Genomic DNA, 12,226 nt, shown 5'->3' with positions numbered 1-12,226 from the left:
AGAAACTTGTGATAAAGTGTTTTACCAAAACTCATGACACAAATTGGTCTTTTAAAAACTCTCTGTGCCATAGACAACACATCTGGAGGGGGGGGCGGTCTTGAGAGGAGGAGGCTGCCTCACTTAGCTGTTCTGTTCTTCAGCTTGCACTTCATCTGCGTTATCTAAGCACTTCAAGCAGAAAATTGCTATCTTCTAAATGAGCTAGAAACTTCAAACAAAAGCATCTCCATATACAGCCCTCTTACAATGTTCTTTTTCCTCTTCCAGAAAAGAATATCTTGCTGCTTCTTAGTGTCTCCTGGATAGGAAATATAGGCTGACTCAGTCCTCCTTGAAAGCAAATTGCATATGCTTTTGGCTTCTGAGTTTAAATTGGCACCAGGCTGCCAGTTTCCCTTTGGAACAATTCTGTGAATGTACTTGAAACAGATTCTACAAGTTAAAACTACAATAAACAAATTGCATGTACCCACCAAGTAGGGGAGAAATCTGTTCCTAACAACACACACATACCCAAAGGCTAGGTAATCTGTTAGGTTGATGACTGAAATAGTGCTGAGCCTTAACTTTGTTCGCGTTGAGCCTGTCACAATTGCAAAACATAAGGAGAGGAACCAGACTTGCCACTAGGCACACAGGCATTCATTTCAGTCTCTTTGCATCCGTCTTAAGGACATGCTTTGTCAGGCCAATAGTCCATCTAGCACTACAGCATATTTTCCACAGTGGCCAGCCAGATGTTTCTAGGTAGTTCACCAGCAGGATGTGAAGTCAACAGCCTTCTGCCATAATAATAATAATAATACAATAATTTTATTATTTCTACCCCACCCCAGCCACTCTGCGTGGCTCCCAACAGAATATTAAAAACACAATAAAACATCAAACATTAAAATCTTCCCTAAACAGGACTGCCTTCAGACGTCTTCTAAAAATCAGGTAGTTGTTTATTTCCTTGACATCTGATGGGAGGGCGTTCCACAGGGCGGATGCCACTACCGAGAAGGCGCTCTGTCTGGTTCCTGTAGCCTCACTTCTCACATTGAGGGAACTACCAGAAGGCCCTTGGTGCTAGACCTCAGTGTCCGGGCTGAATGATGGGGATGGAGACGCCCCTTCAGGTGTACAAGGCCAAGGCCGCTTAGGGCTTTAAAGGTTAGCACCAAAACTTTGAATTGTGCTTGGAAACGCACTGGGAGCCAATGAAGATCCTTTAGGACCAGTGATAGATGGTCTCGGCAGCCATTCCCAGTCACCGGTCTAGCTGCTGCATTCAGGATTAGTTGTCGTTTCTGGGTCACCTTCAAAGGTAGCCCATGTAAAGTGCATTGCAGAAGTCAAAGCGGGAGATAACCAGAGCATGCTCTAGTGAGACAATCTGTGGGCAGGTAGGGCCTCCGCCTGCGTACCAGATGGAACTGGTAGACATCTGCCCTGGACACAGAACTGACATGCGCCTCCATGGACAGTTGTGGGTCCAAAATGACTCCTAGGCTGCTCACCTGGTCCTTCAGGGGTACAGTTACCCATTCAGGACCAGGGAATCCTCTACACCTGCCCACCCCCTGTCCCCACAAAACAGTACTTAGCCGCCATCCTCCAACCGCCTCCATACACTCCCACAGGGCCTTCACTGCCCTCACTGGTTCTGATTTAAAAGAGGTAGAGCTGGGTATCATCCACATACTGATCAACACCCAACCCAAACTCCTTGATGATCTCTCCCAGCGGCATCATATAGATGTTAAAAAGCATGGGGGAGAGGATGGAACCCTGAGGCACCCCACAAGTGAGAGCCCAGGGGTCTGAACACTCATCCCCCAACACCACTTTCTGGACACAGCCCAGTGCCCCCAGCTCCCAGCCCCTCTATCATCCTGCCTCTGAAATTTGGAGTTTCCAGTTACTCATCGTGTTTGTTTAATTGCCTTCTGAATCATCACTACATCCTGTGGCAGTGAATTCCATAAACAATTCCTTGTTTTCCTTTTTCTGTCCTGAATTCATTGGGTGACCTTGAGTTCTAGTGTTGCATGGCAGCAATAAGTCCTTGTGTGGGTATCTGTCCAATATCTTTTACAGTGAAAAATTCATGCAGCTTCTTTGAAATTTCCCTATGCTCCTCCTAGCGATCCTTTCACTCTTCTGTCATCTAGTTGCCCAACTGTCTCCCTAGATTTTCTGCTCCTATTTAAAAATATGTCTTAACACTTTTATAATCTGCAAATTCTCTTTTCCGTGCTTCATCAACTTCCACTTGTTTTGCCTGAGTTTATGCTGTCCTCATTTGAACTAGACACAACTTCTTAAGGGAAGCCTTAATTAATCTATCTATCAATCAATCAATCAATCAATCAATCAGTCTGTGTGATGTGCTTTCTCCAGTGCTTCTTTTAATGGGGATTAACATCCTAAAGAAACTTGAGCTCCTTGATTTTTCCTTCCAGTGAATACACCCATTTTTGCAAAATTAAGTTAATTAATGGTCTGATATATTCCCCAAGAACTTCAGGCAGTTTACTCAGTTTAGACTTAAGTTTAGAAGTGGACATGGGGTCATACTTGACAGTATTTGCTAAATAAAAATGATCCCAGTACAGTATGTGTTTTACCATTAAACACATGTTGCTTGAGTTTCCACACTCCTCAGCTGCTTTCCAATTTTTAATGCTCATCCAGACACATCATAGAATCATCTGCACCAGGGTTTTTCCTCTCTGTTTCTAGTTGAAAATATTCATTTACATGTGTTTATAAGTTTCAAAACAATAGGTTGGTTGGGGTTATTGAGACTTTATTGAGGACTGAAGGAAGCTTTTTGTAGAGATTAAGTGTTCAGTACAATATGATCTAGTGGAGGCATAGGCAAACTCGGCCCTCCAGATGTTTTGGGACTACAACTCCCATCATCCCTAGCTAACAGGACCAGTGGTCAGGGATGATGGGAGTTGTAGTCCCAAAACATCTGGAGGGCTGAGTTTGCCTATGCCTGATCTAGTGACTCTGTGCCAGCAGATCTAATCTATCTCCCTTCCTCTTCTGTCTTCTACCATAACGTAACCCTGATGTAGCTCCTCACAATTAACAAAAGGAGGGGCAGGGAATTGTCATTTCCTGCGATTCCTGTTGAGAAGTTGGTAGTCTCTCATGTGAAGGAAAGAGTGAGAAAGAAACAGTCTTTCCTCCTACCCACCACCTTCATATGTTGGAGCAAAGTTTCAAGTGGCAAAAGGTATAATTTCACTATCTGCTGACAGTAATGGTGTATCTGTTGAAAGGCATTATATTGCCTGTTTAGAATCACAATTCTGAGGCATATACAACTTGTTAATTTGGGGCAGGAGGGTTGGGAAGAAAGATATTGTACTGTGGCAGTCTTCTTTCACCCACCTCTCATTGTTGTGGTAAGATGACATCCCTGTGTAATCTGTAAAATGTCAAGAGCGGCAATTTATTATGGCAATGTGAGTCACCTGAGATTTGGAGACAAGTTCTAAATCCATTGAGTCACGCTTGTCGTAACCACCTCTTGTTCCGATGCAGAGTTAACTTAGCCAGCTTAGGAATAACTTCCTTTTCTTGCTGAACTCCCAAGTATAAACCAATGAAGACTTTTGGTATATTGCTAACTAGTTTATCATGGCATGAGCTTTCAGCTCTTGGTTACGAAACCTCTTTCCACGATAAACCACTTAATACCAAAGGTGCTGAAATAGCAGTTTTGTTCATATTATTATAAACAAGTTCTCTGTATTAACAAAAGATATAAATTACATTCCCTAAAATAAAGACCACATGAGCTGAGTGTAGGAGGAGGAGACAAATAACACTGCGTAATAATCACAAGCTGAAATCAATATGGCATCATAAATACATACTACTTGTTAATGATTTAGTATTGATCACAGCAGCTTATTTTACTGTACCAAGCTATTCAGGTGCTCCTTCTTCATACAGCAAGGCTTTGGAGACTCATAACATGTAGGTAGTACTTACAGTAAGGAACTATACATGTGTACATGCCAACAAGTGCCCAGACATGCACTAAATGACCACTTTTTCATCAACAGTTATTGGTCTATTCCCTTACTTTAATTCCTGAAATGGCTATGTAATAAGAACAACGAAATGTTCATAGATGATGAACACAGATGATGGCTGTGTTAATATGAACAACAAGGAAAAAGCAGCCAGGAGCCTCATACTTGCCTGCTGCCTTCCCTCTCTCATAGCAGAGAGATGGATTTAAGCAGAACTTAGTTTCACTTTCCACAAAACATGGCTTGCTTTTATGAGCTAGAGATTGTTCTTTAAAACAAGCTATGGTTAGTCTTTGAACAAGCCAGCTTCAAACCATGGTTTGTGAAACTACAGTTGTGTTATACTATAGTTTCCAGTTCATACATAACAGCAAAATTATGGGTTAAAGCAAATTCTGGTTAGTTTAAGCAAGCCAGTTTCATTAACTGTATGGTTTGAAGTTGGCTTGTTTTAAACCATTATTTCTCATTCGTTCATATTGCCAAGTCAGGTTCCCTAGAAAGGGAAACTAAATTCTGATGAACTCATTCTCCAAACCATGCAGGAAAAGTGAGCATGGTAGCTCAAGGCAAGGGGAGGGGAATGTCTGAGCGTCCCAATAGATCCTTCCTGCTCTTGGATTTTATGCTGAACCATGCTTTAGTGTTGTGTGCAAATTGAGCCATTATTTCCATATTTGTGAGACAGGCTTGTTTTATGAGATTTAGTTAATTGCCAGGGCAGGTACAAGCTCTGTTCTGATCTCTCCCGACATTGTTTTTGTGGTGTATTCCTGCCGCACCCCTTTGGACCATAACATCAAGTGCCAGCTTGTTTTCATGCAGTGCAGTGGAGTGGCTTGGTGCTCATACAGTAAAGCAATCCTTTATTTCCTAAGAGTATTTGATCCCCTCAGCATTTATGAAGGCCCATCCAACCCTAAGCCACCCAGAGTTTGGGAACGAGCAGCACCACTTGACTTTATTATTATTATTATTTGTTGTCCTTATGCTAGGAAGGTGTTCAAGTATTTTTTTCCTCTTTTTGAAGAGAAGCTCACTATAGTAGTAATCCTACTTGGCATTTATATAGCCTTTTTGAGAATTTAGAGCACTCTGTTTTACATTCCTTCTGCAATCCTTGGAACAACCCCGAAAAGTGGGTCAGTGTGAGCCACCGCACTATAGAGCTGAAGGCAGTGGCTTTTTCAAGGCCCCCATAGTGAGGGCTGACGTAAAATTGTAGCCAGAGTTTTTACAACTTGCATGTTTAACCAGTGCACATCAATGTGGTTTTAGCATGTAGGAGAGAGATTGGAGGCGAACAGTGTCCTTCCCAAAGAATCATGCTAAATGATGATAAGCTGCCCGATTTCTCTCTGCTCCCTGTAGATGTTGGATCCCTAGGGTAGATAGAGGAGTTCTGTTTAAAGGCTTATTCCAGAAATGACTGTGGTTGCATGGCAATTGCCAGGTCAGATGGGTTAGTGTTTTTCTCTGAAACCATTTTTACATGTCTATGAACACCCCTAAAGAGGGGTGGAACAGGGATGCGAGGAACCTGAGGGCTTCCAGGCATTGTTGGACTTCAGCTCCCATAATCCCTGACTATTTGACATGCTGGTTGGGCTGATGGGAGCTGGAGTCCAGCAACATCTGGAGGGCACCCATTGGCTCTCCCACTTCTGATCTGGAAGCAGTTTCATATTCATTAACCATATCAAGATGTGTAATTTAATACCATCATCTTCATGGGATGTGAATGCTGCTGAAGAGAACTGTTCTTGTTTGTCTGCCTACCACATGTAATCTCTTTAATGTATGAATGGGTGATGGGTGATATCAATAGAATTTGCCATTTTTAAAATGCACATGTTCAGTTGAATCGCTAGATGTTGTTGGGCACTGATAAACTCCCCCCCCCATCTTATCTGTGGTATTGGTGGTGTGTGCATTGGTGCCTGATCACAGATACTAATTTGGCAGAGCATGTGCATACACTCTGGTCTTGTGGGGAAGATGGCAAATAAGAACTTCCCTTTGGCTCTCAAGATGCCTTTTTGGCCAACTAGTAGGCATTATTCCCCCCTCCCCTCCCCCCCAGCCGTGTAGTCATAAATCTAGATCTCAAAATGCATGCAGATCTCTTACAAAGGAAGGCCTACTGCTCTGTGAAAGCAGTAACAGAAGCAGTCATGAGCATTTTGTGTTTTGTGTGGGAAAATTCTACTTGTTTTTCTGTAGCCAGAGCTTTTCAAAGAAGGAGGAAAACATAATGCTTAGCAGTCTCTTCCATAATTTTTTTAATGCTTTATTTATTTCCCTAACATTTGCATATAAGGGGTGTAGGCCATCCTTGAATTTTAAAAACTTCCCCAGATAACTTTATCCATCACATTCCCAAGAGGATGTCCATATAGTCTTCAGGATTCTATACTTTGGAATATATTTTTTTTTTGCCTCTTCCAGTTTCTTCCAAGCCAGGGACCTGTGTGAAGGTGCTGACGATTGAGCCCCCAGGTAACTCGCGGCTACAGGAAGACCTGGCTCTGCTAGCAGACTGCGCCCTGCCAGCCGAACTCAGGGTAGGAAGTATATGTTTTTCCCTCCCTCTTCTTGCAGGGTCCTGCCAGTTAAGCCCTCAGCAGTCCTGCACTTCTGCAATTTGTTCTGTTTTGCTCTCTTTAGGCTGTGCAGCAGCCACTTTGACAGCTCCTGCTTCCATGGTATCAGGGCACCAATCTTGCTGGATTCCCTTACATCTACTCCTTTCTGCTCCCTCTCAGGCATCCACGTTGCTGGGTGAAAGAGGAGATAGTTGCGCGGAATATCTGAATGGGAGCTTCCATGCTCCTCTGTACTTTTGGTACATGACTGAAAGTGTGTGAGAGAGGTTCCGCCAATTTAAAAAATAAAAAATAAAAGACCGGGATGGTCTGCCTTGCTATGTCTGGGCTATTCCACTCTCTTACAGCCTGTTATTCTCCTATATTTGGTAGTGTGAAAGGGAAGTGGCAAATGCCTTGTTTGTTCCTGAAGCAGCCATTTGTCTTCTTTGCTCTTCTTTGGGAGTCCAACATACTGTGGTCTCTCTCCATGAAGGAATACTCTAGATTAGGCCTGTTCCATTGTTGGTCTTCTGTAAGAGTGTGGCTAAACTATCCTGACTGTCTCAACTTTCAGGAGCGCTTATGACCGGAACATGAAATGTGGTGACATATAAGCTGGGCATTAATTAATAGCACTGCCCAGATCATTTTATTGTAGAAGTCCTCAACTTTTGATCAAAAGGCCTTATTTTTATGGGAAATTGTTTCTGGCCTCTAATGATATGAAAACAGTGAGGTGGGGGAGATAAGAGTGTGCTGCATGTATCTTGATCTTCTGGTTCTACTTGCTTTGGTGTTAGGAATGTGATTCCTGGATATTTTGGATTCTGAGTGCCAGATTGTCCTGTCTTATTGTTCCCTGGTGCAACACGGTTGCTTTTTTATGGCTTGGTACTTTGCCAATTGCAACATGGTTCAGATCATGGATGCAGGAAGGGCTCTTGTGTTTAGGCTTTCTATTGCACATTCTCGAATTCCATAATGACCCACAGGGACACCCAAATGTAGACTGAGTTCAGTCCAGTGCCCATGGGGAAGATGCCTGATTTCTGTTTTAGATTTGTGGCAGATAATTGAAGCATGTATGTGACTGCATGTGGACTACACTGATCAGTGTCTTAATTCTCAGGTTTTCTGTGCGCATATGTGTGAATTATATGTAGAACCCTTTTTCATTTTTTTATTTGTTTTAAATGGGTTCAGCCTTTTTACTGAATTTGTAACTAAAGTAAACTAATAAAATATAGCCCTAATTTTAAGCAGTTCCTGTGCATATAAATCTGAACAGTTTATTAAAACCTCCTGCTTTCCTGTGCTTAAGACAATTCCATGTGGTAAATTCACACTGAGGAAAGGGAGCTCTCTTCTACTGGGTTGTCTCTTTGGCACATGCCAAGTTACCACTGTGCTGCTGCCACTGGCCATAAATGGAGGGAATCTTCTCTACCCCCTCCAAATGTTTGCTGGTAGGGAGGGGAAAATGCCAAGCATAGGAAAAAATTGTCCCTATTTTTTTCTGCTCCCACCTCAGAAGTATATAGTGAAGCAAACCTGCCCATTTCACTGCTTGTTCTAAAACACATTTTCATTCCTGTTGCCTTGGACAGTTTTGTTTTATCTTTCTGGTTTCAGGACAACTATACATGTAACACAGCTGATTTGGTTAAATATAGTTAAGGCAAATTGGGACTCCACTGCAGAATCACGGGTTCCCTTCACCTACCCTCTCCCTTTCGGAACCCAAATTCACCTCTTCTCTTCCCTGCCACCTGCCCAAAAGCCAAAGTGTGGTTTGAAACTGGCTTCAGGCCCTGGTGAGCCTTAACTATGGTTAATGTCACTTAACAAAATGTTGATTAATGATGTGGCTGTTAATTATGGCTAAGAACTACTGGTGGAATTTGGGCTCCATAAGGGAGGGGGTAAGAAAAGGAACATAGGTTCCTGCACCCTCACCCTCAATGTGGTCAAAAAATTGGTAACACATCATTACTATTTACTAAATTTATATATCACCCTTCACCCGAAGGCTACAGGGTGGTCGACAACATAAAAATACAAAATGAGAACACAAACTACAGAATAAAAAAACAACCAAAACAAACCAATAACCCCCCTACACACAAACAAACAATTTCTCCTGGCACCTAGAGATGCATAATGTAGGCTCCACGCGAGCCTCCCTAGGAGAGCACCCCACAAGCGGAGACCCACCACAGAAAAGTCTTGTTCTCATGTGGCCACCCTCTGGACCACTCGCGGAGGGGCCCATGAAGAAGGACCTCAGATGATGATTGCAGGGGCTCCATCAGTTCATATAAAGAAGCAGTCCTTGTGCGTGTGCACCTTCCCTCAAATAGTCAACCTCCTGTAATGTTTTTTTCCTAAAAAAAAAAAAAAAAACACCACAACAACATTGGGTATAATACTCCCTGTTACAGGATTATAGTTGTTTTTAGCACTTTATATGAAAAAAGAAGTTTGTTTTTCCACTCTTGGCTGAAATATCAAATATCAAAATTTGGCATATTTACCCGCCCAGCTTTCTTTCAGGAGCTTTTGGTACATACCCAGATTATCATGTTTCCTCAAGATTAGTCATTAAATATGTTGTGTTTTGGTTTGTGTGTTAATCTTCACAGTATAAAACAACAGGAACAAGAAGACAAAGCTGCTGTTTGTCCCACAAATTTTGTTCAGGGAATAACTGACAGCAGCTGTGTATATCAGTAATAATCGGGAAGGATCGATAATCTCCTAAGACTAAATGTAAATATCCCTGTCCTACAGTTCACTTACTATTCTTTAAAAACAAATCTTTGTAATCTCAGTTCTCTGCATTTTACTATGTTAGCCTGATTTGTTTTTCAAACCCCATCAATAGCAAAACACCATGGTGGTCAAATTATACACTGAAATCCCAAAGCTATCTTTCCTCTCCCCAATCCCCGATCTATAGTTATTATAGCGCTACCTATTAGGAAAATAGGTATACATGTGTTTAATTTACTACTTAAGGAATTGTCATGTGTTAATTTTTATGCCCTTTACTTTATCTCTTAATGTAATAAATCCTGGAATCAGGATGCAGGTTGGCAAACTAAAGTTCTGCAGATTTAAGAGAGATTTGGATATTGTAAACTTCTGTATATTCATCTTCTTACCCAAATTATTGTTTACATCCTGCTCTGCAGCTCTCATGTTTTCAAGCTCTCATTATTACTGATGGCTTTATTTGCTAGATTCACTGAAATGAAATTAAAAACTTTTTTAAAAAGTAGAGGTGAATGTCTGAATGCACCCTCAGTCTTACAAAGCTTGGTTAATGCCTTGTGAGAATACTTTAGGATTTATTGCTTAAGTATAGAGGAATGTTTCTGTCTAGTGATAAGTATTTATTTTAAAAGGGGTTCTAATACAGAAGGTGTCATAACAATTCCCCCCCCCTGTTTCTATATGTACAGGTAGGTTTTGGAGAGTTGCCTTTTGACAGCACTGACAACTTTAGCAGCTGTCCTGATGTTTGTTTCCGGGTGGCAGAATACAATTTCTTGTGTCACAAGGTATGTATTCATATTGACTCAATTTACTAGGGCAGCTTTTTTCACTTGCATCTTCCAATTTGGCACATACCAAATTTGTAAAACTATGTTGCGGAGCAGGGGGCGCAGGGATTCTAAGGTAGTCCTCACTTGAATTCATGAGCATGCTGATTGTCTACTAAACAACAGAATCCTATGCCTGCCTTCTCAGAAGTAAGTCACACTGAGTTTTGTGGGACTTCGTCCTTGGTACGAGCTATCGCACTATCTCTTGGAGGTGATTGGTATTAAATGTTTCTGCCTGATTGCTTTTCTCAGCCTCATGGCTGCAGAGCTATGTGACACTGAAGACGACAATTATAGAGCTTCCACCTGAAAATGAGAAGCTCACCGCATGCTTTTTCATATTCCCAGCTCTACTAAATGAGCTAGTGTGAACTGCCAGTACCTGCTATGCTGGGGCCAGCAGTCTGAGCACATTTGTAGCCGCATAAGTTGAGAATTGTCTGTATGTTTCTACGTTCTTTAAATGTGTGGGTTTCCTAAGCTGTATTATATCACTGATATGTGAGTTGCCTTGGACTCCCTTGGGAGGTAGGGCAGGATGTAAATGCAATAAATAAACCTTAGAAAGCCAGGAGGGTCAATAGAAATCATTCATATCTGGTTGCTCTCCTGGTGTTCAGGGCAATGCTGAGCCAGGGAGATTCCTGCTTTCTTCTCTTCTTGCAGGCATTTTTCTGTGGCCGCAGTGACTATTTCAAAGCACTCCTAGAGGATCACTTCTCTGAAAGCGAGGAGCTACAGACCCAACCTAGCATCCCTGTAGTCACCCTCCATAACATTTCAGAGGAAATCTTCATCAGGGTCCTTTATTACATCTACAGTGATGACACAGAGGTGAGTTTTCAATTTTCACCCTTTCTGAGCACAGCCCATTTCTAGAACGTTTGTTCTAGCAAGGAGTGCTGTGGTCCTGGGAGAAAAGTGCCAGAATTGCCACTGTGTGGTGGGAACAGAGTATTAAGCTTATTTAATGAGGCCTGTTAACTTGCAGACGTCCCAACCATGGGATAAAAGAACCCTATCTTTTCCTGTGAAATCATAGAATCATAGAGTTGGAAAGGGACCCTGAGGATCATTTAGTCCAACCCCCTGCAATGCAGGAAAATGCAGCTTTCCCATATGGAGACCGAACCTGCAACCATGGTGTTATCAGTACCATGCTTGAGCCAACAGCTATTCAGCTTACCCTGGATCTTTCGCTTACCATATTTTTCGCCCTATAGGACGCACTTTTTCCCCTCCAAAAATGAAGGGGAAATCTGTGTGCGTCCTATGGGGCAAATACAGGCTTTCGCTGAAGCTTGGAGAGCGAGAGGGGTCGATGTGCACCAACCCCTCTCACTCTCCAGGCTTCAGGAAGCTATCAGCAAGCCTAGGGAGCCCGTGGGAGTTCCTGCGGGGCTCCCCACGCTGCGGATAGCAGCCAGCCGCCCGGCGCGAGAGGCGCTCTGAAGCAGAGCGCCCCTCGCGCCGGGCAGACATCGGCCAGCCCCACAAGCTCGGGGGACAGCTGGGAGGCGCAGCGCCGCCATACTGCTGTTCCCCGACCTGGTTTTGGGGGGGAAATAAAGGAAATTTCCCCCCCTTTATTTCCCCCCCAAAAAACTAGGTGCGCCCTATGGGATGAAAAATACGGTATATTTCACTGCATATTAATACATCACCATAAAAAGCCATGCAGCAGTCCCTTGCTGGCTTAATAAACATTTTCCCCATTTTCTTTCCTTTTCTAGTGGGTCTTACGTCCCTCCCCCCAAAATGCTTGAATTTTATTTGAGGTTAGACATGAACTTTATTTACAAGGCTGCAGTGCAGCCATCCGTAAATGACAAGAAACAACCACCATGGATAAAAATATATCCTCTAAGTCAACATGTCTCTCATACTGACTGCTTTCTTGCCCCCATGTGGTCCATTTTTTCTGATGCCAACTGGGAGTACTCACTCATCTGAGGAATTCTGTGACAGCACTAGAATACATAGGGCG

At 42.7% G+C, this 12,226-nt stretch overlaps 1 protein-coding gene across 2 annotated transcripts in view; it reads left to right on the top strand.

Moving 5' to 3' along the window:
- Positions 1-12,226, top strand: part of ABTB1 (ankyrin repeat and BTB domain containing 1) — a 39,378-nt gene that overhangs the window by 15,976 nt on the left and 11,176 nt on the right. For both annotated transcript variants that reach the window (XM_083721678.1, XM_083721679.1), the window contains exons 8-10: positions 6,492-6,607; positions 10,096-10,194; positions 10,906-11,073. In XM_083721678.1, coding sequence (XP_083577804.1) covers positions 6,492-6,607; positions 10,096-10,194; positions 10,906-11,073 — 383 coding nt within the window. The remainder of the gene's footprint in view (positions 1-6,491; positions 6,608-10,095; positions 10,195-10,905; positions 11,074-12,226) is intronic.

The sequence above is a fragment of the Podarcis gaigeae genome (assembly GCF_964106915.1).
Source record: "Podarcis gaigeae genome assembly, chromosome: 2".
Lineage (NCBI taxonomy): Eukaryota > Metazoa > Chordata > Lepidosauria > Squamata > Lacertidae > Podarcis > Podarcis gaigeae.
Note: the sequence above shows the minus strand (reverse complement) of the source record. Positions and strands in the feature narration are given on the sequence as shown.